Below are 27185 nucleotides of genomic sequence, written 5' to 3'. Positions count from 1 at the left end.
ACTCAGATACCTATAAATGATGAATGTTTAATTAAGAAGGAAAGATGGGGTCTAAAGGAAGATGGAAAGGTAGCTAATATCATTGAACTTATATTAATAAGAATGAAATGTCATGAGAGCCTAATGCAGTCTTCTCTGGAATAGTTGCTCTCAACATGGCCTCCAGTGATACTAAAATAATGTGGAGAAAGAATGGTGTTGGAATAGGATTTAATCTTCGCAGTTGTCTCAAGTTGCTAGAACTGCCCAAATTCAGTGTGTATAACCAGGATGGCTAGCAGAGGCCAGGCCCCTAAACCACCCAGTATCTGTGTTATGCTATGTGTGTGGAGGTGCATTTTGACTAAATTACCTTTTTGTGTTTTGAAACATAGCACACACAGAAAAAGTAGTTATAATTATGTATGTATGTACAATTTAAATTACAGTAAAATGAATATTGGAGTACTCACTACTCTGCTTAAGAGATACCTGCTACTTATCAATGCTAATTAAAGTTAACTATTTCAACCAGACCAAATTAAAAACTTTATTAGGTGAATTATCTTTTAGATTTTATTGATACACGGACCATGTTAAACTAGTATTAACATCTGATCGTCATGAAGGAGTTTCCTATTTGTAACATTTTTATAATAATTTAAAATGTTTTAATAAAATGATGTTAAGTATACCATAAAGTGGTTGCTTATTAAAGCAACTCATTTGATCTGTCTTGTGTTTGAAAAAGCTTGTGATGGGAAAGGTTTTTTGCTAAGGCTAGAGCAAACTTCAGCAGTACAGTGCATTTCCTGTTTCTTTATGTAGATTCTTTCCTTTCTGGTCCCTAATATTTATTTTCTTTCCCTCTCTCTTGGTTGTAGCCTAGCCAATGCATGGATATATTTCAGCTGCTTTGGAGTTGAACTTTTAGTACAGTGCCTAGACCACCAAAATTAATAGGCAATAAAGGGAGGAGTATAATAAGAGGTCTGTCACTGGTAGTGCTGAGCATCACAATTCTCATTGTAATTGCTCCATCTGTTATTTTTCAAATGCAGTATGAGTTCCTGTCATTACTTGGAAATTCCCAATAGGCTGATAGCAAGTTCAGAGAGTAATTCTTATGCTGCAAAAAAAGTTCTTCCATCAAGCTTAATTTACAGTTGTGGATGGGTTGAAATGGTGCTCTGCTGTGTTAGGATGAGAAATAATTAAGATATGGTTGGATATGAATCCTATCAATGTCCAAAAAGTGTGTACTTATATTAGAGTCTTCATTTTCATATGCACTTTAATATACACAGGGAACTAGAGGATATTATATGGATTCCTTTGTTAAACTTAAGTTGCAATTCTGAAAATTAAACATTTAGGCAGCTTTTAACTAATGTATTTATTTTAATTGATAGCTCATTGTAAAGTAAAAGTTTTTTTTTTTTAAAGCATCTTTACTTCAGACTAATAACAAGCATCAGAAATAGCTGCATATAAAGGTTTATTTATTTTTTTATTGTCACTGAGAAAAAAAGGATTATTTTTAGTTTTAAATCTTTAGGACTAATCATGTGCCAGACACAATATTAAAACTTTATTGGAAACAGCCACATTCAAAGATCTGCAAACTAATGATTTTGATTTTGTGATGGTATGTTGCAGAATATTATTGTTTCAGTTAGTGGAAAAGTACCAATCTCTTTTTCTGATTGCAGACAACCTACAGAACATTAAGAACTCCTTATATAAATGGGTTTCAAACTTTTTGACTGCAGCCCACACGAGGACATTTATTTTTATTCATGCCCCAATATATCACAACACACAGCCTATAATTAAGTAATTTATTAAATAAAGAAACAGTAATTTCCTGTAATACTTATGATACTCTGGTATACGAATGTTTCTTTTAGTTAGTTCACCAAGGTCCACTAAGTTATTTTATTACCCATAATTTTCACCACCCATATATTTAAAGATCGCTTTCCCATGTACCAAAGACTGACTTAAAATGCTGCCACTGAAATATAACTTAAAGTCTTAATTGATTTTTAACATTTCAAGGATTCTAGCTTCTGTTTTCTGCTATACTTGAACAAATAACTGCATACAAATACAGATTTTGCTCACCTTAACAAAATTTTTTAATGAAACTAATAAATTCAGCTTATCTCTAAGCCTAAATAAGTGTATTCAGTTGTAACTGTATATTTAACAAATGCTGAATATTCTCAGAACATCACCTAAAATAATGGAAGAAAACACACCTTTGTACCACCATAATAAATGTCAAAAAGCTTCATCATTAAAATCATGTACTTTTTCTTGGGACTTTTAAGTACTTAGTTTTTTTCAAGTTTAAAAATCATAGGGTTACTTCTTTGTTTCTTCACCAAGGGTGCAGTGAGGTTGGAATGTCTACTAGTAATCTACCAGTGGTCAGCACACAGAGAAAGGAAGTGATATTTGATGAGTAACAATGAGGAGAAAAACTTGCTAAGGGCTGGTGAAGAATGGTCATGACCCCCAAGTCAAGTTGCATTTGGTGCCTTTGACTTGAGAAAACTGAGGAAATGCAAAATATTTCAGTAAAATTTTTATCCACAATGACTGAAGTAAAATTTTTGGCATCTTTGTTAGGGGGAACTAATCAACAGATAAAAAGACAATTTATTTTTTTGTGGCATATATCTTGCTGGGTAGGGCTGGATAGACAGTTACTTTAGTTATGATTTAGTTTGATTAAACAGATATTTATGTGAGAGAGATTCTTCTAGGCTTGAGATATATACAAATAAGGTAGTTCTTTTTCTTAAGGAACATAAAGTGTGGTTTTCAAAATGCTCTAAATGTTATGAGATCTCTGTTTTTCAAGGTGATAATAGGCTTAGTTTTCTTATAATTAATTTTTTCCAAAAAAGCATGATAAAATGATCTTTTGTATTTTAAGGTAATACTTTATAAATTATTACAAAATTTGTTTTCTAGTATTGATTTATATTTGTCTTTACATGAAGCAGGATTATAGTTTTATCCTTTTGAGAAATGGTAAAATGAGTTCACATTTATGTTATTTTATTAGTAAACCATGACAGTTGAAAATTATTACATTTAAAGTTAATTATGTGATGTTGGCTTGATTAAAGTGTATCTGGTTGTCAGAGTACCCAGATGGGTATTACAAAAATAATGCTCTCAATACAAAAACTTGTGATTTATATAACAAAAATGAAAACATAGGGGTATCCTGTTGAAGTTACCAGTGTTAGTAAAATAGTCCCATATTTTTGTATTATGACTTTCTCCTTCCCACGGTAGCATTCTCCTATCTGTGAAATCATTACCACACTTACAAAATTTAATATTGATAAATAATATATGAAAATAATATAATATACTGTTTTATATAGTATATTCTATCTACTAATATAGAGTACATGTTTAAATTTCCTAATTGTCCTAAAATTGTCTTATATAGCTGTTTTGTCCTTAACCATTTCAGAATCCAATCATGGATCACATGTTGAACTAGTTGTCCTGTCTCCTTTAATGTGCAATAGTTCTTGATCCCTTTTCTGCCACCTTTCTATTTCTGTATTTCAGGTTAGATAATTTTTATTGCTTTGTCTTCAGATTCTCTGATCTTTTCTTCTCTATTGTCTAATCTTTTGTTAAGCTCATCTAGTGAACTTTTGTTTCTGATATAGTATATTTCTTCTCTAGAAGTTTCATTTGCATTTTAAAATATGTTTGTGCTAGTATGTGTATATATGTATATCTTCCATTTCTTTCAGTGTTATATTCATATTTTCTTTCAAATTCTTGAACATAATTTATATTTTATATAGTTTATATTGTTTTTGTAAATAAATATAATAAATTATTGTCTGTAATAGCTGTTTTAAAGTACTTGTCTGCTAATTCCCTACCTGTGTCATTTCTGGATCAGTTTCTTTTGACTGATTTTTCTCCTGATTATGGGTCACATTTCCCTGCTTCTTTGAATGTCTACTAATTTTTTATTGAATGTTGGCCATTATGTTATATTATTGAGTGTCTGGGTTTTGTTGTCTTTCTTTAAAGACCAATTAATTTTGTTTTGCTGGCAGCTGAGTTATTTGCTAATGAGCTTGATACTTTTGAGGCTTGTTTTTAAAGTTTAAGTTGATTAAGAGCAGTCTTTAGGACTCTTTTAGCTCTATTGCTAAATTGTGTTTCTTCTAGGGTATCCTCTGAACTCCTTGGGTGTTCAAGGTAGTTTCTTCTCTCTGACAGGTCAGAACTTGAAATTCTCCTGACCCTGTTTGAACTCTGGAAATTATTCATCATAAACTTTCCAGTAGTTGTTCTTTCCCCAGTGGGATTTTTTCCATTCTCAGAGAGTCTCACTATATACATACACATCTTTATGTTTAACCACAGAACCAAGGAGCCCCAATGTAGATTTCTGCAGTACTGTCCCTCCTCTGTGGGACTCTAATCTGGAAATTCAAATGTGAGCCACCTTGGCTTCTTTGAACTCAGATCTCTGTGTCTATAACTTGGTGAGACTATTGTGCTGTGCATCACTCTACATTGCTCAGCTAGGCAATGGTCCACAAAATTTCTCCAGGCCAAAAGCCAGGGTATTTGTAGGCATCATCTTGTTTTCATTCTCTCAGGGACAATAGTCCTATGCTGATTGTCGTCCAGTGTTTGAAAGCAGCTGTTTCATAAAATTTGTCCAGTTTTTTTGTTATTTATAAATTGAAGGGAAATCGTATCAGTTATTCTCATGGTCAGATGCACAAGTTCCCCATCCCGTAGTTGTCTTTTGTGACACTGATATTTTGGAAGATTCCAGGCCAGTTGTTTTACAGAATGCTCCTCACTTAAGATTTGTCTGATAGCTTCCTCATGATTACATTTAAGTTAAACATTTTTTGACAGAAATTCTACATATGAAATATTGTCCTTAATTTTAATTCTGTTTCATTGTTCTATATGTGTATTCTTATGCAGTGCCTCACTGTCTTAATTACTCTAACTTTGTGGAATATTTTGAAATGGTAAAATTTGATTCCTTCAACTATTCTTTTTCAACCCTGTCTTGATTATTCTGAGTCTCTTGAATTTGCATATGAATGTTAGGATTGGTTTGTTCATTTCTGAAAAAACAGCACCATTGAAATTTTGATATGGATTGAGTTGAAATCAAAGGTCAATTTAGGAGTATCGTAATTTTAACATTAACCCTTTGCACTCACTTGCTTTTTACATCGAGCTGCTACCGATGCTAACCGTGTCAAGTCACACTCGACATCCGAGTGCAAAAGGTTAAGTTTTCCAGCCCATGAACATGAAATATCTGTCTATTTGTTTAGAGCAGTGGTTCTCAACCTTTCTAATGCTGCGACCCTTTAATACAGCCTCATGTTGTAATGACCCCCAACCATAAAATTATTTTTGTTGCTACGTCATAACTGTAATTTTGCTACTGTTATGAATCGTAATGTAAATATCTGTGTTTTCCGATGGTCTTAGGCGACCCTGCTAGCGGTTCTCAACCTGTGGGTCGCAACCCACAGGTTTAGGTGTATAAATGTTTATCGTACTTATATCTTCTTGATGAAAAACATTATAAAATATCTTTACTAACAATTTTTATCTTAAAGTCTAGTTTTGTAATGTTTGCATGGTATATATCTTTTTATTTTGAATTGTGAAAGTGAATTTCTCATAGACAGCACATAGATGGATTATGTCTTTGAAATCCATTTTGCTAACCTCTGGCTTTTGATTGAGATACTCTTTGCATTTAATGTAGTTACTTATAAAGTAATATTTACATCTACTACTTTGTAATTTTTTTTATATCTTATCTTTTTTTAATTACCTTTTCCCCTCAATTTCTGTCTTTTGTATTAAATATTATGTTTTTTTTCTAGCATAAACTTTAATTTCCTTGTTTCTTCTACTATGTTATATTCATAGTGATTGCCTTGTTATTACAATTAACATCTTAACTTAAAGCAATGTAGTTTAGATTAATATGAAGTCAATTTAAATAGTATATAAAAACTTTGTCTCAAGATATTTTCATTTGCTACCTCTTCTATCATACTGTTGTACTATTATTGTCATACAAATTGCATCTTTATATGTCATAAGCTTATCTGAATAATTATTTTTTTATGCATCTGTCTTTTAAAATAAAAAAGAATAATAAATAAAAATGTCTTTATACTGTTTTCATAATAACTACTGATGCTGTTTATTTTGTTTAGATTCAGTTATTTATTTCAGCCTGGAGGACTCCTTTTACTATTTCTCAAAGGGCTAGTGACAGATTTTCTTGTTTTTGTTTATCTGGAAATCTCTTAATTTCACCTTTATCTTTTTTTTAAATATGACGCACACACAGAGAGACATCTCTTTGTTGTTTAACTTATTTATGCATTCATTGGTTGATTCTTGTATGTGCCCTGACAGGGATTGAGTCCCCTACCTTGGTGTATTGGGATGATGCTATAACCAACTGAGCAACCCAGCCAAGGCCTCACCATCTTTAAAGATAGTTTAGTTGGATATAGAATCCAAACTCAAGGTGTTTCTTCTTCCGACCTTTTCATACAATTATAGATGACTAGAAGCACAGTGCACGATATTCGTGCACGGAGGGGGGTTTCCCTCAGCCCAGCCTGCACCCTCTCCAATTGGAAATCCCTCTTGCAATCTGGGACTGTTGGCTCCTAATTGATCACCTGCCTGTCTGCCACCCCTAACTGCCTCTGCCTGCCTGCCCAATCACCCCTAACTGCCCTCCCTTGCCAGCCTGATCTCGCCCCCAACTGCCCTCCTCTGTTGGCCAATTTGGTTCTTATTGGTCGGTTTCTATGCCAGTCAGTGTCAAACGCTCTGCCTCCTAGGTAGCCATTGGCTCCCCACAGAACCCGGGTTTGGTTTTGATTGGTCAGTTTCAATGCCAGTCAGCATCAAAAGCTCCACCTCCTAGGCAGCCATTGGCTCCCCACAGCACCCAGATTTGGTTCTGATTGGTGAGTGTCTATGCCAGTCAGCATCAAAAGCTCTACCTTCTAGGCAGCAATTGGCTCCCCACAGCACCCAGATTTGGTTCTGATTGATTGGTTTCTATGCCAGTCAGCGTCAGAAGCTCCACCTCCTAGGCAGCCATTGGCTCCCCACAGCACCCACATTTGGTTGTGCTTGGTCGGTTCCTATGCCAGTCAGTGTCTCTGGGCCTATCAACGGGGCCTGATCAGAAAGGGGGTGCTGATCAACAGCCCAGGTGGGGGCCTGGAGAGAAATGGAGGCGTGGCTGCTGGGCAGACTAGGAGAGAAAGAGAGAAGCAAGTGCTGATCAAAAGCTGCCACAGAGGCAACGGATCAGTCCCTGCTTCTCTCTTCAGGCCTCTCTCTGGCCCTGATTTGCAGCCCCCTCAGCAATCAGTGCTGGGGCACCGCGGCGCTGGGTTGCCATGACTGCAGGACTGACTTTTGTTGGTCGAGCCTTGGTCATTACTGGTCGTTATATATTAGGATTATGTCAACTTGCAAATTAATAGCATCTTACTTTTTTGGTAATCTATGTTTATTCTTTCTCTTTTTCTTCCTTTCCTTTTTCTCTTTCCTCCTTTTTCTTCTCTCCTACTTCCCGACTCTATTATTCATGAGAAAGCTTTTAGTGTTTTATTAGAAAATATGACATTAATTGTTGTTGTTTTTTGTAGATAGCACTATTAATAGAAAATATTTTAAGATGTTAATTTAAAATGTGAACCTGAGTCTCTTGGGTGGGAAAGCAGATTGAGAGCAAAAAAAGAAAAGATGCTTTAAAATCACTGAATGTATTATATAATTAAATGGGAGTTCAAGAAAATTTAGTAATTCTCTTTCTTATTGTAAATCACCCAAGATACATCTCAAGATAGATGTATTTTTAAGATATTCATCGCTAAGCCAGGATAGTTAAATGTCCCTAATATTTATTATGTCTTTCTCTATTTCTATTCTTATTACTTTACTTGTTTTAGTAAACAAAATTATAACTTTTCACTGAAATTTTTCTCTAAATCACACACACACACACACACACACACACACACACACACATGTATTTAAATTTCTTTATTGGTTAAGGTATTACATATGTATCCTTATCCCCCCATTACCTTTCAAACCCCCCTCACTCATGCCCTCACCCCCCTGTTGTCTGTGTCCATTGGTTAGGCTTATATGCATGCATACAAGTCCTTTGGTTGATCTCTCCCTTTTGCCCCCACCCTTCCCTACCTTCCCTCTGAGGTTTGATGGTCTGATCGATGTTTCTCTGTCTCTGGATCTGTTTTTGTTCATCAGTTTATGTTGTTCATTATATTCCATAAATGAGTGAGATCATGTGATATTTATCTTTCTCTGACTGGCTTATTTCACTTAGCATAATGCTCTCCATTTCCATCCATGCTGTTGCAAATGGTAAGAACTCCTTTTTTACTGCAGCATAGTATTGCATTGTGTAGATGTACCACAGTTTTCTAATCCACTCATCTGCTGATGGGCACTTTGGCTGTTTCCAAATCTTAGCTATGGTGAATTGTGCTGCTATGAACATAGGGGTGCATGTATCCTTTCTGATTGGTGTTTCTAGTTTCTTGGGATATATTCCTAGAAGTGGGATCACTGGGTCAAATTGGAGTTCCATTTTTAGTTTTTTGAGGAAACTCCATACTGTTCTCCACAGTGGCTGCACAGTCTGCATTCCCACCAGCAGTGCACGAGGGTTTCTTTTTCTCCACATCCTCACCAGCACTTGTCATTTGTTGATTTGTTGATGATAGCCATTCTGACAGGTGTGAGATGGTATCGCATTGTCTTTTTGATTTGCATCTCTCGGATAATTAGTGACGTTGAGCATGTTTTCATATGTCTCTTGGCCTTCCTTAAGTCTTCTTTTGAAAAATGTCTATTTAGGTCCATTGCCCATTTTTTGATTGGGTTGTTTATCTTTCTTTTGTTAAGTTGTATGAGTTCCCTGTAAATGTTGGAGATTAAACTCTTATCAGTGATAACAATTGCTAAATATGTTTTCCCATGCAGTGGGCTTTCTTGTTGTTTTGTTGATGGTTTCTTTTGCTGTGCAAAAGCTTTTTATTTTGATGTAGTCCCATTTGTTTATTATCTTTTTAGTTTCCATTGCCCTAGGAGCAGTATCAGTGAAGAAATTGCTTTGGCATATGTCTGAGATTTTGCTGCCTGTGAATTCCTCTATTATTTTTATGGTTTCCCATCCTATGTTTAAGTTCTTTATCCATTTTGAGTTTATTTTATTTTATTTATTTATTTATTTTTAAATATATTTTATTGATTTTTTACAGAGAGGAAGAGAGAGGGATAGAGAGTTAGAAACATCGATGAGAGAGAAACATCGATCAGCTGCCTCTTGCACACCCCCTACTGGGGATGTGCCCGCAACCAAGGTACATGCCCTTGACCGGAATCGAGCCCGGGACCCTTGAGTCCGCAGGCCGACGCTCTATCCACTGAGCCAAACCGGTTTCGGCTTGAGTTTATTTTTGACTAAATGTATATTTTTATTCTGCATGAATTACTCATAATCTGGTATATTTTAGTATATTCTTTTTGCTTCCTAATTATAATAAATGATGTTTTACACTTTTAATAAAAATGTTGAAATAATGAACTGAGCTAAAGTTTGTATTATCATTATAACTGGAAGAAAATATGTTTTAAAATGGTAACTATTCTGAGTCAAGCATCTTTTACCCATCACGTAAAGATAGAAACACTGGGCATATACAGGAGCTGCATGTATGGTGTTTGTGGAATATCACCTGTCTGTCTGAAGTAATCCTTGTTCTGAGCTTGCCTTTTCACTGTTTAAACATCAAAAGTTATACTTTTTTTTAATTTAAATTTTTTATTGTTGACACTATTGCAGGTGTTCCCCATTTCATCCTCTTTTTTTTACTCCTACCCACAAATTATTCTTCATGCAAGGGAAAAGCTATAATTCAAGTAAAGGCTTTAGAATTCAAAATGCATTTCAAGTAAAAAAATGTTCTTGTTTCATGTGTGTCTCATTTTACATGAGCATCCAGACTGTTGTCTGATGTAATAATTGGGTTCTTTTCAAGTTTTTTTTTTTCTATCAAGGAAAGTGACTTCTGTTGCATTTTTATTATTTTTTCAGGTCTATAGCCCAGAAATATACAGAGGCCTGCTTATTTGTAGTATTTCCTCCCAGGGAAAAAGCAAAGTGCATTTCACTTAGTTCACATTTAGATATTAAGGAGTTTTGTTAAAGACTATAGGAAATGTGAAAAATCTGAATGGATTATGTCATATTAGAAGTTCATTTAATTATATATTTTCAGCAACTGGATAAAAGAGGGTGAAAGGATTAGCTAAAGAACATATATGCATACCACATGGATGTGGACAATAGTTTGGTGAACGCCAAGGGAGGGGGATTTGGGGAAAGGTGGAGCTGGGCAAAGGGTGGGTAAAAGGGGGACACCTGTAACTATGTCAACATTAAAAATTTTTAGTTAAAAAAATATATAATAAAAGCCTAAGCGACTGTTACGGCAGAACGACCAGAACGACTGGTCACTATGATGTGCACTGACCACCAGGGGGCAGATGCTCAACACAGGAGCTGCCCCCTAGTGGTCAGTGCACTTCCACAGGGGGAGTGCTGTTCAGCCAGAAGCCGGGCTCACGGCTGGTGAGCGCAGCTGTGGTGGCAGGAGCCTCTTCGGCCTCCATGGCAGCGCTAAGGAGCAGCGAGCCGAGTGGTAAGGAGCCCGCCACTAAGGAGCAGCGAGCCGAGTGGTAAGGAGCGAGCAGGCAGGCTGTAGAAGGATCCAGGATTGCAGGAGGGATTTCCCCCGGGGGGATCAGGTCTAAGTCGGCAGGCGGACATCCCTCAAGGGGTCCCTGACTGTTAGAGGGTGCAGACCAGGCTGAGGGGACTGCCCCCCTCCAAGTGCATGAATTTTGTGCACCGGGCCTCTAGTAATATAATAAAAAAGAAATTGGGAAAAATATAAAATAAAATGTGTGGTGCTTATTTTTCATTGTATAAGGCCCATAGTAACTGTTACATTATAATTTGTGTTTTAATCCTAAGTAAACAATACTTGGTTATTAATAAAATGACTTCTTAAACTAAAAATAAACAAAAAACAACCAGATGGCTATATTTTTCCAAATATTTGTTGAAGGAATAAATGATTTAATTTATTGAAATGTCTAAATTTTTATCTCAAATCCCGATCTGTCAAATTTTACCTACCTAGGAAATATATGAATATAAACTGTTTCCCAGCTTTCCCATTTTTGGTTGAGTGCAATCCCCAAGTTCCAGGTTCAATAATGGCTGCCTTGTCACATCAGCTTCCAAATCTTCAGTCTCTCCTCCCCACGCCAATCCAAGCAGTACCAGATAGTTCTAAGCATTGCTTTAATCATGTCATCCCATGATTCAAGTGCATATTGTGAACCTTGGACAGAGGAGGCCCCACCTCTGCTTTTCTGAGTGCCCTTAAGAAACTGCGCAACCTGTCCCCTTTTCGCTACCTCTCCTCACCTCTGACCAACAGCAGCAATAAAAACCAGTAATGACAACAATAATGACTAGCACTATTTACTATGTGCCAGGCACAAAGCACTATTTGAAGTATACATATATTAAGTCATTTAGCCTCAGAACAACTGTTTTAGGCTTACTTTACACAAGTTAAGTTACTTGCCTAAGTTTATCCAGCTTGGAAATGACAGAGTCAGAATTTGAATCAAGGTAATCTAGTGTCTATACTTTTAACACCCCTGCTATTCTTCCTTTCAGTAACACTCGTTTTTACTTATTAGTAAGGTCACACATTTGTTTTTTTATTTGTTTTGTTTTTAATATGCCTTGCTAGATCTTGCCTTTTGACTTGTTATTTCTCTGTCTCCCATATGAGAAATTTTCCCAAACTCTTTTCACTGTTAACTCAAATTTCCCATCTCTGTTAAAGTGTAATTCAGGTTCCATAAAATCTGCCGTAGATATTTCAGTCTATAGCCTTTTATCCTCTAAATTTTTATAAACTCGACCACAATATTTTAGTACTTTTCTTCTTGGCTTTTGCTCTGTTTTGTATACAGAAGCTCCTGCTTATGTGCAGGGGATGTGTTTCAAGACCCCCAGTAGATGCCCGACACCAAACCTATATACTATATACACACTGTTTTTTCCTATATGTACATACCTATAATAAAGTTTAATTAATAAATTAAGTGCATAAAGATTAACAACAATAATAAAACTTAGGTGAATGTGGTCTCTTTCTCTCTCTGACAACTGACCTGATAAACCAGATGTCTACTGGCTATGGGGTTGGTAGTGCATGCAGTGTGGAAATCCTAGTAGTGGGATGAGTCACGTCCTAGGCGGGATGGAGCGGGACTGGGAAAGATTTCATCATGCTCCTTAGAGCAGCACACAATTTAAAACTTTTGTTTATTTCTGAATTTTCCATATAGTATTTTCAGACTATGGTTGAGTGGGGTAACAAACTGTGGAGATCAAAACTGCAAGTAAGGGGGTGGCTAATTGTGTAGGTTTTATTTTACGCACAAGATTTTAAGGTTAATGTTTTCTGAGTTTTGATGCTTTCTCATTTCAATTCCTATTTACAGACATTTAAAAAATGTTAAATAGGGCTAGTAATCCTGGTTCTCATCTGATTCATTGGGAAACCCCATGTTTCTCTATCCAATCAAACATTGTTGTGTTCAGATCTCAGCTCTGCCTAAGTGTAACTTTAGGGCAATTTTGTTTACCCATCTTTTTTATTTTTAAAATACTGAAAAGAATATCTATATTGTAGAGTTGTGTTAGTTTTTAGAAATATACTAGATGCCGGCAGTAATACAATAAAAAAGAAATTGAAAAATTTTGGCAAAGGGTGGGGAAAAAGGGGACACCTGCAACTATGTCAACATTAAAAATTTTAATTAAAATAATCTGTATAATAAAAGCCTAAGCAACCATTACGGCAGAATGACTGGTCACTATGACCACCAGGGGGCAGCTTCTGCATTGAGCGTCTGCTCCCTGGTGGTCAGTGCACTTCCACAGGGGGAGTGCCACTCAGCCCGAAGCTGGGCTCATGGCTGGGTCCCCTCAGTCCAGCCTGCACCCTCTCCAATCTGGGACCCTTTGGGAGTTGTCCGACTGCCAGTTTAGGCCCAATCCCAGGGATTGGGTCTAAATTGGCAGTCAGACATCCCTCTCACAATCCAGGACTGCTGGCTCCTAACTGCTCACCTGCCTGCCTGCCTGATTGCCCCTAACTGACCCCCCTCCCTCCCCCTGCCAGCCTGATCACTCTTAACCGCCTCTGCCTGCCAGCCTGATTGCCCCCCATGCTGGCCTGGTCACCCCCAACTGCCCCCCTGCCAGCCTGGTCGCCCCACACAGCCTGCTGTTCAGTTGTTTGGTTGTCCCTCACTAACCCCCCTGCCAGCCTTGTCACCCCACACAGCCTGCTGTTCAGTCGTTACTGTTACTGTGACAGCGTCCCAGACAATTTGCATATTCCTTTATTATTAGTACTAGAGGCCCGGTGCACAAAATTTGTGCACGGAGGGGGGTGTCCCTCAGCCCAGCCTGCACTTTCTCCAATCTGGGACCCCTCGAGGGATGTCCGACTCACAATCCAGGACTGCTGGCTCCCAACTGCTCTCCTGCCTGCCTTCCTGATTGCCCCTAACCACTTCTGCCTGCCAGCCTGATCACCCCCTAACCACTACTCTGCCAGCCTGATTGATGCCTAACTGCTCCCCTGCCAGCCTGTTTGCCCCCAACTTCCCTCCTCTGCTGGCCTGGTCACATCTAACTGCCCTCCCCTGCAGGGTTGATCGCCTCCAGCTCCCCTCCCTTGCAGGCCTGGTCCCTCTCAACTGCCCTCCCCTGCTGGCCATCTTGTGGTGGTCATCTTGTGTTCACATGGGGGCAGGATCTTTGACCACATGGGAGCAGTCATATTGTGTGTTGGAGTGATGGTCAATCTGCATATTACTCTTTTATTAGATAGGATAGAGGCCTGGTGCATGAGTAGGGGCCAGCTGGTTTGCCCTGAAGGGTGTCCTGGATCAGGGTGGGGGTTCCCTTGGGGCGTGGGGTGGCCTGAGCAAGGGGCCTGTGGTGGTTTGCAGGCCAGCCACACCCCCTGGCGACCAAAGCAGAGGCCCTGGTATCTGGAATTTATTTACCTTCTACAATTGAAACTTTGTAGCCTGGAGCGGAGCCAAACCTTCCGCTCGCTCCGTGGCTGGCAGCCATTTCTGTTTGGATTTGTTTACCTTCTATAATTGAAACTTTGTAGCCTTAAGTGGAGGCCTGGGCCGGCCAGGGTGTTTGGAAAGCTTTGCTTCTTCCATTGCCGGGGGCAACCCTAGCCTCCCAGATCCTTGGCTGCCGCCATTTCTGTTTGGATTTGTTTACCTTCTATAATTGAAACTTTGTAGCCTTAAGTGGAGGCCTGGGCCGGCCAGGGTGTTTGGAAAGCTTTGCTTCTTCCATTGCCGGGGGCAACCCTAGCCTCCCAGATCCTTGGCTGCCGCCATTTCTGTTTGGATTTGTTTACCTTCTATAATTGAAACTTTGTAGCCTTGAGTGGAGGCGTAGGCTGGCAAGGGCAGGCGGAAAGCTTGGCTTTCTCCATTGCCTAGGAAACCCAAGCTTCCCTCCTGCTCTCTGTGGCTGTAGCCATCTTGGTTGGGTTTATTTGGATACTCGCTCTGATTGGCTGGTGGGCGTGACTGGGGGGTGTAGCGGAGTGATGGTTAATTTGCATATTACTCTTTTATTAGGTAGGATAGATATGTAAAGCAACAATACATCAAGGCTACTTTAATTCATATGGCTTTTATTCTGGAGCCTTGTAATATGTGATCTATCTACAGTTTCCCCCAACTCCTCATAGCTCTGTGTCCCCTAAAAGATTTCTATTTGTGATAATCTTGACAGCATAATCAAGACTGTTTTATTCATGTTAGTATTACCAGTTTGTCCAGTACAGTAATAAGATGAGCTATTGTGTCATTTCCAGGGTTTCTTTTAGAACCTATCTTATTGTAGGCTCTTCCATTAGCAGTGTTTTTATCTTCTGATATACTGGCTATCCTATATAATAAAAGGCTAATATGCAAATTGTCCCCTCAACCAGGAGTTTGAACGGGAATTTGACCAGGGGATGGGGCTGGCCAGCCAACTGCCCTCAACCCTTCCCCGCACCCCCCCAGCCGGCCTGGCCCGATTGCCCCAGATCGGTGCCGGCTGGCCAGACCACACCCATGCCCGAATTTGTACACTGGTCCTCTAGTTTATAATAATTAACACAGCAGTTTTATACTTCTTTAAACTCTTGGTTAGGTGTCACCTGGTCTACATTATCTAGTTGCAGGTAATTTTTGTATTAGCCACAATTTGAGCTAATAGCTCTGGTCAGTCTCCTTAAAAAGGCAGTTTGGCAATACAATACAGAAGACTTTTTAATGCATTTTTTCATTTTTCATTTCATTAGGAATTTAGATTTGTTGATTGTGTATACTTTTCATGAAACTTTGAGTTCTTTGCCTTCATTTGATACCATGTGTTTGAAGCTGCATTTGTGAATGTGAAACCTTGCACATGCTTATAAAATGATTTAGGTTTTATTTTTGCTTCCTGTGATTTTAAAATTACCAGCTGTTGCTTATTTAAAAATATAATTTAATTTGACTGATACTTTTTTTTTTTCCATTCATAAACATGGATATCTTTTCTGTTTGGTTTTATAAGCCTGTTGGTCTGTTTGTTAATGTTTTTATTGATTTCATTTCATTATTTTATTTTAGAAATCAATAAAAACAACAACAAAAAACCTTTGGGAAGACTTCTTGTTATATTTTTGAGAGCATATTTCTATTTTTTGGAATTTACTCATGAGCCTACAAGGATTTCTTCTTATATTAGTGTTTTCTAAGTTTTCTGTTTTGGAAATTTTATTTTTTTAGCAGAGAAAAGCTTTTGATACCGATGTAATTTTATATTGTATTTATGGAAACATTGCCATTTTGAATGTGTGAAAGAGACATTTCTCCTCAATTACTTGGTGTAGTTTTAAGACTCTAATGACTAGTAGATTTAGTTATACACATAGAAAATTGTTATAAATCCATTAATTTGTATTGGTTTTTCTTAACAATTTTGCGGGGGAAAGGGGGGCAGAAAGCCTCCTGTAAAATTGATGATTACTTCATCCATTCTTATCAGGAAAGTTCACGCATAGATAACTGCAGGAGATTTAAGGCCCTTAGGAAAGCTTGTTTTGGGAATTGGATAGTACATGTATGCATAGGTACTATAATATAAGGCACTACATAAGATTTTAAAGAAAAATATAAACAAACTGATGTACATACTCTATGCAGGGTGCCATTATATGAGTGCATGTGGAAAAGGAATGGAATGGGGTGGGAGTGGGAGGGCTTCATGGAGATAATGGAATTTGAAGGCTTGTTAGGCATTCAGAAGACTGCCTGTTGCAAGCAGAGATAATAGCATGAGCAAATAGAGAGGCAGGAAAGTACCTGACCTGTTTAGATATGCATGAGTATGGAGATCTTTTCGAGGGTGATTGTTTCTGCCTTCCAGTTCTGCACTGTGCCCAACATACAGTACCTTCCTTCTATATAAACTCAACAAATACTTATTGAACTACAATTTTTGTTCTTCATCATGGTTCCTGAGAACACCTTTCTCTGTTCCTAATATATTGTGTCTTTGCTCACAAGATAATGTATTTTGTAGGAAAACAAGTTATATCATGTAATTTTAATGACTATGTGCATTAATTGGTTTTAAAAAGAAACATAAACTTGTTTTATATTAGCAGAGAATAGCTTTGATATAAATTTCATATTTCTTAAATTGTGTATCTTTGGGAAAAGTTTTTTGGATGTGTGAAGGAAACATTTCTCCTTAGGGACTTAGCTTTTTGGCAAGTCACATTAAAGCAGTAGATAAATTAATAGTGCCCCCGACCAAGCATACTTTTGTTTAAATAAAAGCTAAGTGAAATCTGTACTGCTATGGTAGTTTAATAAATAAATAATAGATTAACATATAAATCAGAAATTAGGTTTAGAAATTATAACATTTTTAAGAAGATTTCCCCCCACCCTTTGAAAAGCAGTAATATCTATGGGGAAGAAGTTGTGGGGCTGGCATTGTCTCAATTTTATTTGGATAACAAAGTCCACCTAAAAATAAAACATGTACACACTGGCAAAAATTAGTAAACTTACTTTTTTGATCATTGACTTTTTCTTGCATGACCACAAAACATTCCTTATAACAGTTGTGTTGACTGGTTGATTTTCTTGCCATTATTCTTAACATTAGAACAGTAGGTACTGTGTTGGTCAACTATTTATGCTATTTTAATTAAAAAAAAATCTATGCCTAATTTTCTCTCTTGTGTTTGTAATCTACACCAATAAAAGAGTAAGATGCAAATTGACCGTACCTTCGTGACGCCCACCAGCCAATCAGGAGTGGGTATGCAAATTAACTCAACAAAGATGGCAGGTTAATTTGCATACACAGGCGCCAAGTGGCCGGGGGCAGGGTGGGACACTTGTGTTGTTGCCATGGCGACAATGCAGGCGTTCCACACCGCCCCAGCTGCTCTGGGCCTCTGGGCATGAACATGGGAAGGCGGAAAGGCGGCTCCAGGCCATAGTGAAGGCAGAAAGGCGGCTCTGGCTGGAGCAAAGGTAGTGCCAGCAGCCAGGGGAAGGAAGGCCCATTCTTGCTCGAATCTTCGTGCATCGGACCTCTAGTATTTTAATGTTAGCTATTACTTTGAGCACATATTTTATACATTTATTCATTCAAGTAATATTTAATGAGTTCCTACTCTGCATCTGGCTATTTCATAGATGTAATAGAGGCTGTAAAAATGAACAATATTAATTTTTTGAGGAACTCTTATTTTGACAGTTTAGTTTTTCTCAGTGATAGGATAAAATTATTCTGATTAATCCACATTACTGTCTCTTTCAGAAACCCAATTTGTATGTGTGGGGTAGTTTTAGAGAAGTCAAGGATTGTAATTGTAGAAGAGAATTTTACCTGTGCAAAGCCAACCTGCCTGATTGGGGTTGAGTCCATGATCCTCACTCCTTACCTAGCATTAAAATCCAGAGTCTGTCTCATACTTGGCTGGCTTTTCCTTTACTCTTGGGAACCTGATTCTTTGAGCATTCCCTTACTCTTTGGAACTTGATTCAGGTTTTATTGTTATTAAATTACAATAGAGTTTTGAATCATAATGCTGATAGCTAAAACAGAACCAATAGTAGACCTAAGTATTATAAAGAAACATTTTGAGAGACTTATCACTATGCAGTGATCATAAAATGATATATTTTAAAAGTTTCCTACCATGTTAAGTACCCAGAACTATATATATAGCTTTCAACATTTCAAAATTTTATTTTATATATATATGTGTGTGTATATATATATATATATACATATATATATATGTGTGTGTGTGTGTGTGTATATATATATACACACACACACATATGTATATATATACATATGTATATATATATATATGTAATGTGATTTATGTATGTGTGTATGTTTATGTATATTGACTACCCAATTTTTATCTTCTTTTTTTTTTTTAATATATTTTATTGATTTTTTTACAGAGAGGAAGGGAGAGGGATAGAGAGCTAGAAACATCGATGAGAGAGAAACATCGACCAGCTGCCTCCTGCACACCCTGCACCGGGATGTGCCCGCAACCAATGTACATGCCCTTGACCGGAATCGAACCTGGGACCTTTCAGTCCGCAGACCGAGGCTCTATCCACTGAGCCAAACCGGTTTCGGCTTCTTCTTTTTTTTAATCAATGGTCCAAAGGTTATATACTAAGTAGCTTAGGTTTGGGTTTATTTTATTTAAGACAATGTTATTTTTAAAGTGAAGTGTAGTAATATGTTAGATTACTTTTTAGATCTTTCAGGTGAGAAAATTTTGTCACATATCTAGCCATATTCTTATGATGCAAAAATTACTCTTTTAAAGACTAGCTTTAGGAAAGATTAAATAGCTAGATAGAACCAAAGCAAGCAACTTTAGGCTGGATTCTTTTTCATTTTTTCAAAGTTTTAGAAATGAATTTTAAAGAACATGGTTGATGATGAAGCTAATAAAAATAGCTTTTATTTGACTTACTTCTATGTGTTAGCCAAAGTATTCACCATTTTAATATTTTACATGAGAAAAATATTGTTGTCATTCTCATTTTAAAATTGGGCAAACTGAGAAATAAGGCAGAAAAATAATTTGCTCAAGTTTATCCCACTAAAAGTGGTGGAGGCAGATTTGAATTCCCAAGGGCCAATGACCCCAGCTTGATCACAGCAAATCTCTATCTCTTTAGAGCTGGATGGGTTTATTGTTTTGGATCCTTTTAGTATTTTAGCTTGTATTCCTATCCTTTATTTGCTCCTCATTTTACTTAACACCCTGAGTGAAATGAAAAAGATATCTAAATAAGTCCTTGATAACCAATGTAGAACATCCATTTGTGTTTCAAGAACACACTTGAGATCTGTTATATATATACTAGAGGTCTGGTGCATGAAATTCGTGCATAGCGGGTCCCTCAGCCTGGCCTGCACTCTCTCGCAATCCGGGACCGCTGACTCCTAATCGCTTACCTGCCTGCCTGCCTGATTGCCCCATAACCACTCACCTGCCTGCCTGATTGCCCCTAACCCCTCTGCCTGCCTGTCTGATCATCCCTAACCACTCGCCTGTTTGCCTCATCGCTCCTAACCACTCTGCATGCTTGCCTGATTGCCCTTAACCACTCTGCATGCCTGCCTAATCACCCCATTCCCTCTGCCTTATCACCCCTAACCCCTCTGCCTGCCTGCCTGATCGCCCCTAACCACTCTGCCTGCCTGCCTGATCGCCATTAACTGCCTCTGTCTCGGCCCCCACCGCCATGGCTTTGTCCGGAAGGACGTCCAGAAGGTCATTCGGCTGTCCGGTCTAATTTGCATATTATGCTTTTATTGTTAAAGATAAAAGAAGCCCCAGAATACGGTATAGACTTGTTGACTTACGTTTATCAAAGCTGAGGGACTTTGTGACAAAGCACTTTCTTCTTCATATCATTACTGTTTTCTGACTTGCAGGTTTTAAATGCACAGAGAGCAGGATACAAAGCAGCCATAGTTCACAATGTTGATTCTGATGAGCTCATTAGCATGGGATCCAACGACAGTAAGTACAGGTATCACTTTTCTTCTCTCCTGTTTGATAGATCTTTTGTAAAACTTAACAAAATTCATCTCTCATTTTTTTTTTTTAAAGCAGAATTTCTTTTCTATCACAATGGTGAGTCCCAATTTTTAACACCCTTGGGACAATTTTATTCACAATAGAAATGGACTTGACTTATTCTTTTCCAAACAGTTTTGTTTGTTTGTTTGTTTTTAACCAATTTATTCCATTTTAAAAGATATGTTTATATTTTGGTAAAAAACGAAGGAAAACCAAAACTTTAAGTAAAGATAAGCATGCTCAGTTAAGGATGCCATAAAAGTATTTTTCCTGATTTATTTAGAGATTCACAAAATTAAATTTTAGGCTCTGGGGCTAATGTATTCTTGTGGAATTTCAAAGCCACATACTTGTGCTTTTCTAAATACAATTTGGTTATTAGCCACTTAACATACATTGACATGCCTATAGCTATTTATTTATTTATTTAGATTCTTAATTGATTTTTAGATAGAGGGGAAGGAAGAAGGAGAGAGAGATAAATATCAATGTGAGAGTGAAACATCGATAGGCTGCCTCCTGCACACCTCCTACCTGGGATAGAGCTAGTAACCTGGGCACATGCCCTGACCAGGAATACAATGGGCAACTTTTTGGTGTATGAGATTATACTTAGCCACTGAGCCACACCAGCCAGTGCTAGCTTTTCATTTAAAATGGGAATATTGTTCCTTACTCTGTACTGAATATTAGCTTGTAAGGAAAATGAGCCAATTTTAATGAAATAACTGGCTTCAATTAGAAAGCTGTGCACTTCCATTTAATTTAGTGAGAGTGATAAAAGATGTCTTTTGTTATGTTGATGAAATGATTTTTGGACCCCACCTAAGGATGGGGCTGGTTGCCAGGAGAACTAACCATGTGTTAAGTGGAACTTTCAGTTCCACTCCTGACCTTCAAGGAGAGGAGAGGGGCTGGAGGTTGAATGGATTGCCAATGGCTAATTATTTTATCAAGCTTGCCTATGTAATAAAGCCTGTGAATGTCGCATCCTTTTGCGGCTAGGGTTCAGAATCTGGAAAAGGGGCCGTGCACAAACGAATACACTAGACAAGAAATATGAATTTAGAAGGCATGGGGGCCAGGTGGAAAACCCTTCTCTAGTGGAAAGGTTTCATTGTGGCTCGGGCCCTGTTAGCTTTTATTCACTTTTAGAATACACATTTTTCCCTTAGCCAGGCAGACAATCCGGTATCAGACAGACTATCTTAAAGGTCAGTAAATATTAGTAAAGATTTACTTAGAGCAATGATGGCGAACCTATGACACGCGTGTCAGCACTGACACGCGTAGCCATTTCTGATGACATGCGGCCGCATGCCGAGGATGAAGCATTTGCTGCTCCTGAGGATGAAACATTTGCGACTAGAGTCTTAGAGTTAGTTTTTTCCTCAAAGTGACACACTACCCGAGTTATGCTCAGTTTTTTGGCGAAGTTTGACACACCAAGCTCAAAAGGTTGCCCATCACTGACTTAGAGACTATTAGGTCAGGAAATTGCTTGAGCCACCATTGTCTCTACAGAACAATCAGTGCATAGCTTTTAGCCCTTGCTAAAGCTCAAGGTCCATCAGCCTTCCAAGTCCCCTGTTGTGCTTTCATGATAGTGTAGACAATGGATAGCTTCCAGCATCTCCTCCTTTTAGTTTTCTTAATAAATCTTGAAAAGTGTATGCCACCTGAAGGGTTTGAGTCCTTTTAAGACTCTTCATTCCATATCTGCAGAGTAGAAATAGACATATAAGAACAAGAATGAGACAGGCAATAGTGGTTATGCTAAGGGGCAAATGTAAGGAGATCCAGTGGAACGGATTAAATCCTTTCATGTCCTTTTTAAATTGCTGCCAGGCATCTAAGAAATTAGTTTGTAAGTTTGCCTGGGATAATTGTACAATATGCTACGGTAATTCTGAAATATCAAGGGTTGTGTTACCTTTACCCCAAGCACCAAGAAGGTGATTTTTTATTGATTCCCAAGGGTTTAAGGTACTATTATAGGGAATGGGGGTCACACAAATCTGGGAAAAATTATAATGACACTGCAAGGATATTCTTTGCTCTAGGCTGTGGATTTTATCACCCATCCATAAGTCTGTAGACTTTGGTGCTGATAATTCTATCTCAAACTGGCTGTCAATTATTTTTTGTATAGACAAGGTCTTAGTTACATTTTCCTTAACTTGTTGTACAAACTGAGAAGTTTGAACAGTTTTTACCATGGATGAAGCAGCAATTCTCACAGAAGTAAGTAACATTACAAGGGCAAAGAGTCCTGCAATTAACATTCCAAGAAATCTTTTTTGTCGTTTTAAGATTTTTAATAGGTCATGTAACAGTTGATGAGATTCCCAAGACTTGGTTAGGGAAACAAAGCGAAAGCAGGTTGTTTTAAAATCGTGAGGGAATATTTTTGGAATGTAGAATTAATACAATGGGATAATGTGCAGCCTGTGCATGACACCTCATACAGATGGCTTGTTGCATCTGGATGGGGCCTGAGAGCAGTACAAAAGGATCGAATACACAAGCAGTGGCAAATACTGTCTTATTGGGAGTTCCCCATAAGGTACGAATGGAATTGTCTGAGGTATAGTTAAAACTATACCATTTTATATGTGCAAGTGCAGCAGCTAATTTTCATTGTGTATGTTGTAGGGGCCAATTATCATGTTGTAATTGAGATCCAACAAATCCTCCTCCATACCATGAGATGGAGTGATTAGCTTCAACATAAAGATAGGATGCGGTCCCCTTCCATTGTTGGGTGCGATAGTTACTGTAGACCCGTAGAGACTCCAATCCACAAAGGAAACACTGTTCTTAAGTTTACTGCTGGTGGGGTGGTCACTATAACAGTCTTGCCAATTAATTTCTTCCTCAGTTGGGTGCCACTCATAAAACTTTTTACATAACGGCTTAGTGTGGGGGTGTGTCTTAGTAATGTTACATTTTCTGTACCTCTCCCAGGAGCAAGTAGTGATAGTAGATGTATTTGGGCTTTTGCTTCCCCTTCCTTTGGTCTCCATGCTAGGCAGAAACCTCTCTTTAATTCTATACACAAAGAAGCAGTAGTTGGATTTTGTGTCATACAAAAGGGAAGCTGGGTGGAGACTCCCGTGAAATTATACTTTGCCCATATACTTCCTTGTCCCACCTGTGGTCCCCCTGGATGACCAAGGTGCTTGGTATTATTGGTGACTACACTCGGCAGGGGATCAGCCCAAGTAAGGGGTCTTACCCATGGAGGGTCAGGAACATAAGTCCAATATACTTCCCCATTTGCCCCTGGTAGTATTACTGCACAGCTGATGACTTCTAGCATGGCAAGAAAGACGTTCTCAGGCATTCTTGGGGTTTTGGTCTCCTTACAAATTCGCTCAGCTTTCTGGACCATCTTCTTCACCATTCTCCAGGTCACTTCCAGGCTGTTTGTTGTCTGCCTCATTTTCCTCCCACTCCTTATCTTCAGTGGGTTGCTTGGGGCTGCTGCTATCTGTGGTTCAGGTAGTTGATTGTCTGCAGCTGCAGTGCGTGGCTCCAGGTAGAAGGTCCTCATTAACCTGGCCAGTTCCTCCCTTGGATCTATGTTGAAGTTTAATATTTCTTGCAGGAATCCACGCAGGCTTGGAAGTTTTCTGGAAATACACAAGGGTATCCTTGACCAAATGTTAACAGGGGGTCGGGGCCTTTCCATAAACCAGACTTAGGATCTTTCCACTTAACCAGACCCTTTTCCTTTGGCTTATTCTGACACCAGTGTAATTTCCATGGATGTCTTGCCATCAGCATTACAAGTGAAAAAATTTTAAGTAATTAAGGCTTGATGTAGTTTACTTACAGGAGATTTCTCCACTATTCCCCCTTTTTGTTTTTCAAGTTGGGATTTTAACTGCTGATGTTGGTGTTCTATAATTGCCTGTCCTTGGGAATTATATGGTATTCCTGTAATGTACTGAATTTTCCACTTTTTACAAAATTGCTGGAAATGACAGCTTGTGTCACTGAGTCATTTTAATTGAGTGATAAATTTGTCATTTTCTTCCGTAGAGATTTTTAGATAAGGTCTTAACTAATTAATGCCCTTTAATGATTTCTAAAAAGTCATTTAAAGTTTTAAGGCAATTCTTTTTTTGTATTTTTACATGTTAAGGTCTAATACATTGACTTTTAACTACAGTTTCTAAATATTTGAAGGGCATTTCCCTTTATTTCCTCCCAGAATGATCTTTAAGCTACAATTAGGGAGTTTCTTTTAAAAAACTTTTACTTTCCTTTAAACAGAGCAACAAACTTGGTTGCTTTTCAGATGCTGGCCAGTACTGCAACATATATATTTCAAGTAAAAGTAACTTTTTATTTATGGTGTCTCATTAATGGTGAGATTTAATGCTTGAATAATAACTTTTGGTTTACTTTGTAAGTAGTAGTGGAAGAGATTTTAAAATTTCTCCTTATTAAGCTTAAAATTTACTTTTAAACAGCATTCTTTTTGGCTAGTACTCATTTGAATATGTATGCAAATTTTGCTTTGGACTTTACTAGAATCAATTGGTCATAAAATATTGCCTTCTCATATAAATGAGTTTATATGAGTCCTTGATTATATTGTGAAAAGCTAATTTATTAAGTAATTAAAATATGTATCATTATTGAAAAAGTAAAGTAAGCAAACTTATACATTTGACCTATTCAGTACAGATGCCGCCCCATGTCCCAGCCTATTTGAAGAGCAGTCTGTCTGAGGCATTATGTATGTAACCTTGTTCTGCCCTCCCTTTCCGTATTAACCATTTACTCTGTCCTTGGCAGGAGATAAGGGTAGTGGTCTAGCCTTTGTTTAAACTTCCCTGAGATTTTATGACCCTTTTACAACTTTTGCAGATAGTTAACTTTAGAATTTAATTTTCTCTTTCAAAACTTATTTTTTTCCTTCTCATCATATACACTGAGTGGCCAGATTATTATGATCTCTGAACGCATAATACTCTGGCCACTCAGTGTATATCCTATATAATAAAAGGCTAATTCACAAATTGTCCCCTCAACCAGGAGTTCAACCAGCAGGCAGGCTGGCCCACTGCCCATGTCCCTTCTCCCTGGCCAGGCTGGCCAGACCCCACCCATGCACTAATTCATGCACTGGGCCTCTAAAATACACACACACACACACACACACTGAGTGGCCATATTATTATGCGTTCAGAGATCATAATAATCTGGCCACTCAGTGTATATAACCTTCATAAATTTCATGCTTTTAAATTAGTCTTCAAACCTTTTTATGTCCTTCAAAAATGCATTTCTATTCTAATATTCTTCTTTTCTGTCATTAACTTGTATATACCTTCAGCTATTTATATAGAACTTTTTCCTCCTTGTCCTTTAAAATATTATGTCCTGCCTTCTATTATTAAAACTATACAATATTTAAACCTTAATTTTCCAATGATAATTAAAAGTAAACAGCATTTCTTAGATTGATATTTATCAACACACCTTTGGTAATTATTCTAAAAGACATTAATTAAATTTAAACCGGTTTTTATATTAAAAATTTGGTTCAGATCATAGAATTAATCCTCTTTTTTTAACTAGGCCAATAAAATGTTATATTCTAGGTTGAAATTTTGCCACATGTAATACACATAAGGACTACAATATATTTTGAACTACTAATTTTTCTAGAGAAAATACAATAATTATTTTCTAAAAAATACATTTATGTACTTTATGCATTTTGTTATCACAACTATAGAATTTCTTCCAACTTAATTTGAACTTTAAACTTTTAGAATCCTTAACCCTTTGCACTCGCTTGCTTTTTTCTTGATTCCTTTATTCTACTCGGATTTAATTTTTTAAATACCCTAGATTTTACAAAGCGTGGCAGTAGAATAAAAAACTGGAGTTTCTTTTCATACAAACTTATTTATTTGGATTTTTTAATATTTCAAATTATTGATACATTCAAAGAGTATAAAAAGAGCTGCTACCGATGCTAACCGTGTCGAGTCACACTCGATATCCGAGTGCAAAAGCTTAAATTTGAGAGGGCAAGTTAAATATTTAGCATTTCCTAGATTAGTAATATATTTATATTTATAAGGATATATTTCAAATAAAATACAAGACATATTCAATTAATAGATTCAACTCTGCCCTCTAGATTTTTCTTATGAGGCAAACTCAGATTAATATTTCAGTATTTTGTCATTTTAAAATACCTAGATGTTTAATAACTTTTATTATTTAATTCAGTAATGTTCTAAAGTTTTAAGTTACCAAAGACTTTGGAAAACTATATATGAGGCTGGTGAATGTCCCTGCCTGCAGGCGGAAGGCTGATGAAAAGGAGGAGGGAGCAGGCCTGTAACCGCTTGAATGTAAAACTGCCACATTCTTCCTTAGAGATAACATCTAAGGTCACGGGTGTGGCTTCTCTGGGACTGGCCCTTTCCTATAACAGAGTGCAGTCAGTCTCCTCTTGAGTGACTGGACTTGCATTATTAATATATTTATAATTATTACTGAAAAGCTTTATTATAAATCCTTTATGTTAGTTACATTTATTTATTTACATTTTAGATAACTTTGAGATTTTAAAGCCAATTATTATTATCTAAGGGATTTTCTTTGGCAAATTTTGTAACAAAGATAACTTACTGACTTTCAGTGGCTTTGATGTTAAAGTATTATTTTATTTTTATTTTATAAAAACAGGAGTGCCCCCAAAATTTGGGAGGCAACCTTGGAATGCGCTACATTATTATTTAAGAATTA

General features: G+C 37.4%; 1 protein-coding gene across 4 annotated transcripts in view; it reads left to right on the top strand.

Moving 5' to 3' along the window:
• The window catches only part of RNF13 (ring finger protein 13), a 185884-nt gene that overhangs the window by 81338 nt on the left and 77361 nt on the right, over positions 1-27185 (top strand). For 3 of the 4 annotated variants that reach the window (XM_054714101.1, XM_054714102.1, XM_054714099.1), the window contains one exon: positions 20258-20345. In XM_054714101.1, coding sequence (XP_054570076.1) covers positions 20258-20345 — 88 coding nt within the window. Of the gene's footprint in view, positions 1-20257; positions 20356-27185 lie in introns of all 4 variants that reach the window. The other variant, XM_028136984.2, reaches the window with a different exon arrangement.

The sequence above is a fragment of the Eptesicus fuscus genome, chromosome 3, assembly GCF_027574615.1.
Source record: "Eptesicus fuscus isolate TK198812 chromosome 3, DD_ASM_mEF_20220401, whole genome shotgun sequence".
Lineage (NCBI taxonomy): Eukaryota > Metazoa > Chordata > Mammalia > Chiroptera > Vespertilionidae > Eptesicus > Eptesicus fuscus.
The sequence above is the reverse complement of the archived record's forward strand: the minus strand, read 5'-3'. Positions and strand labels throughout refer to the sequence as shown.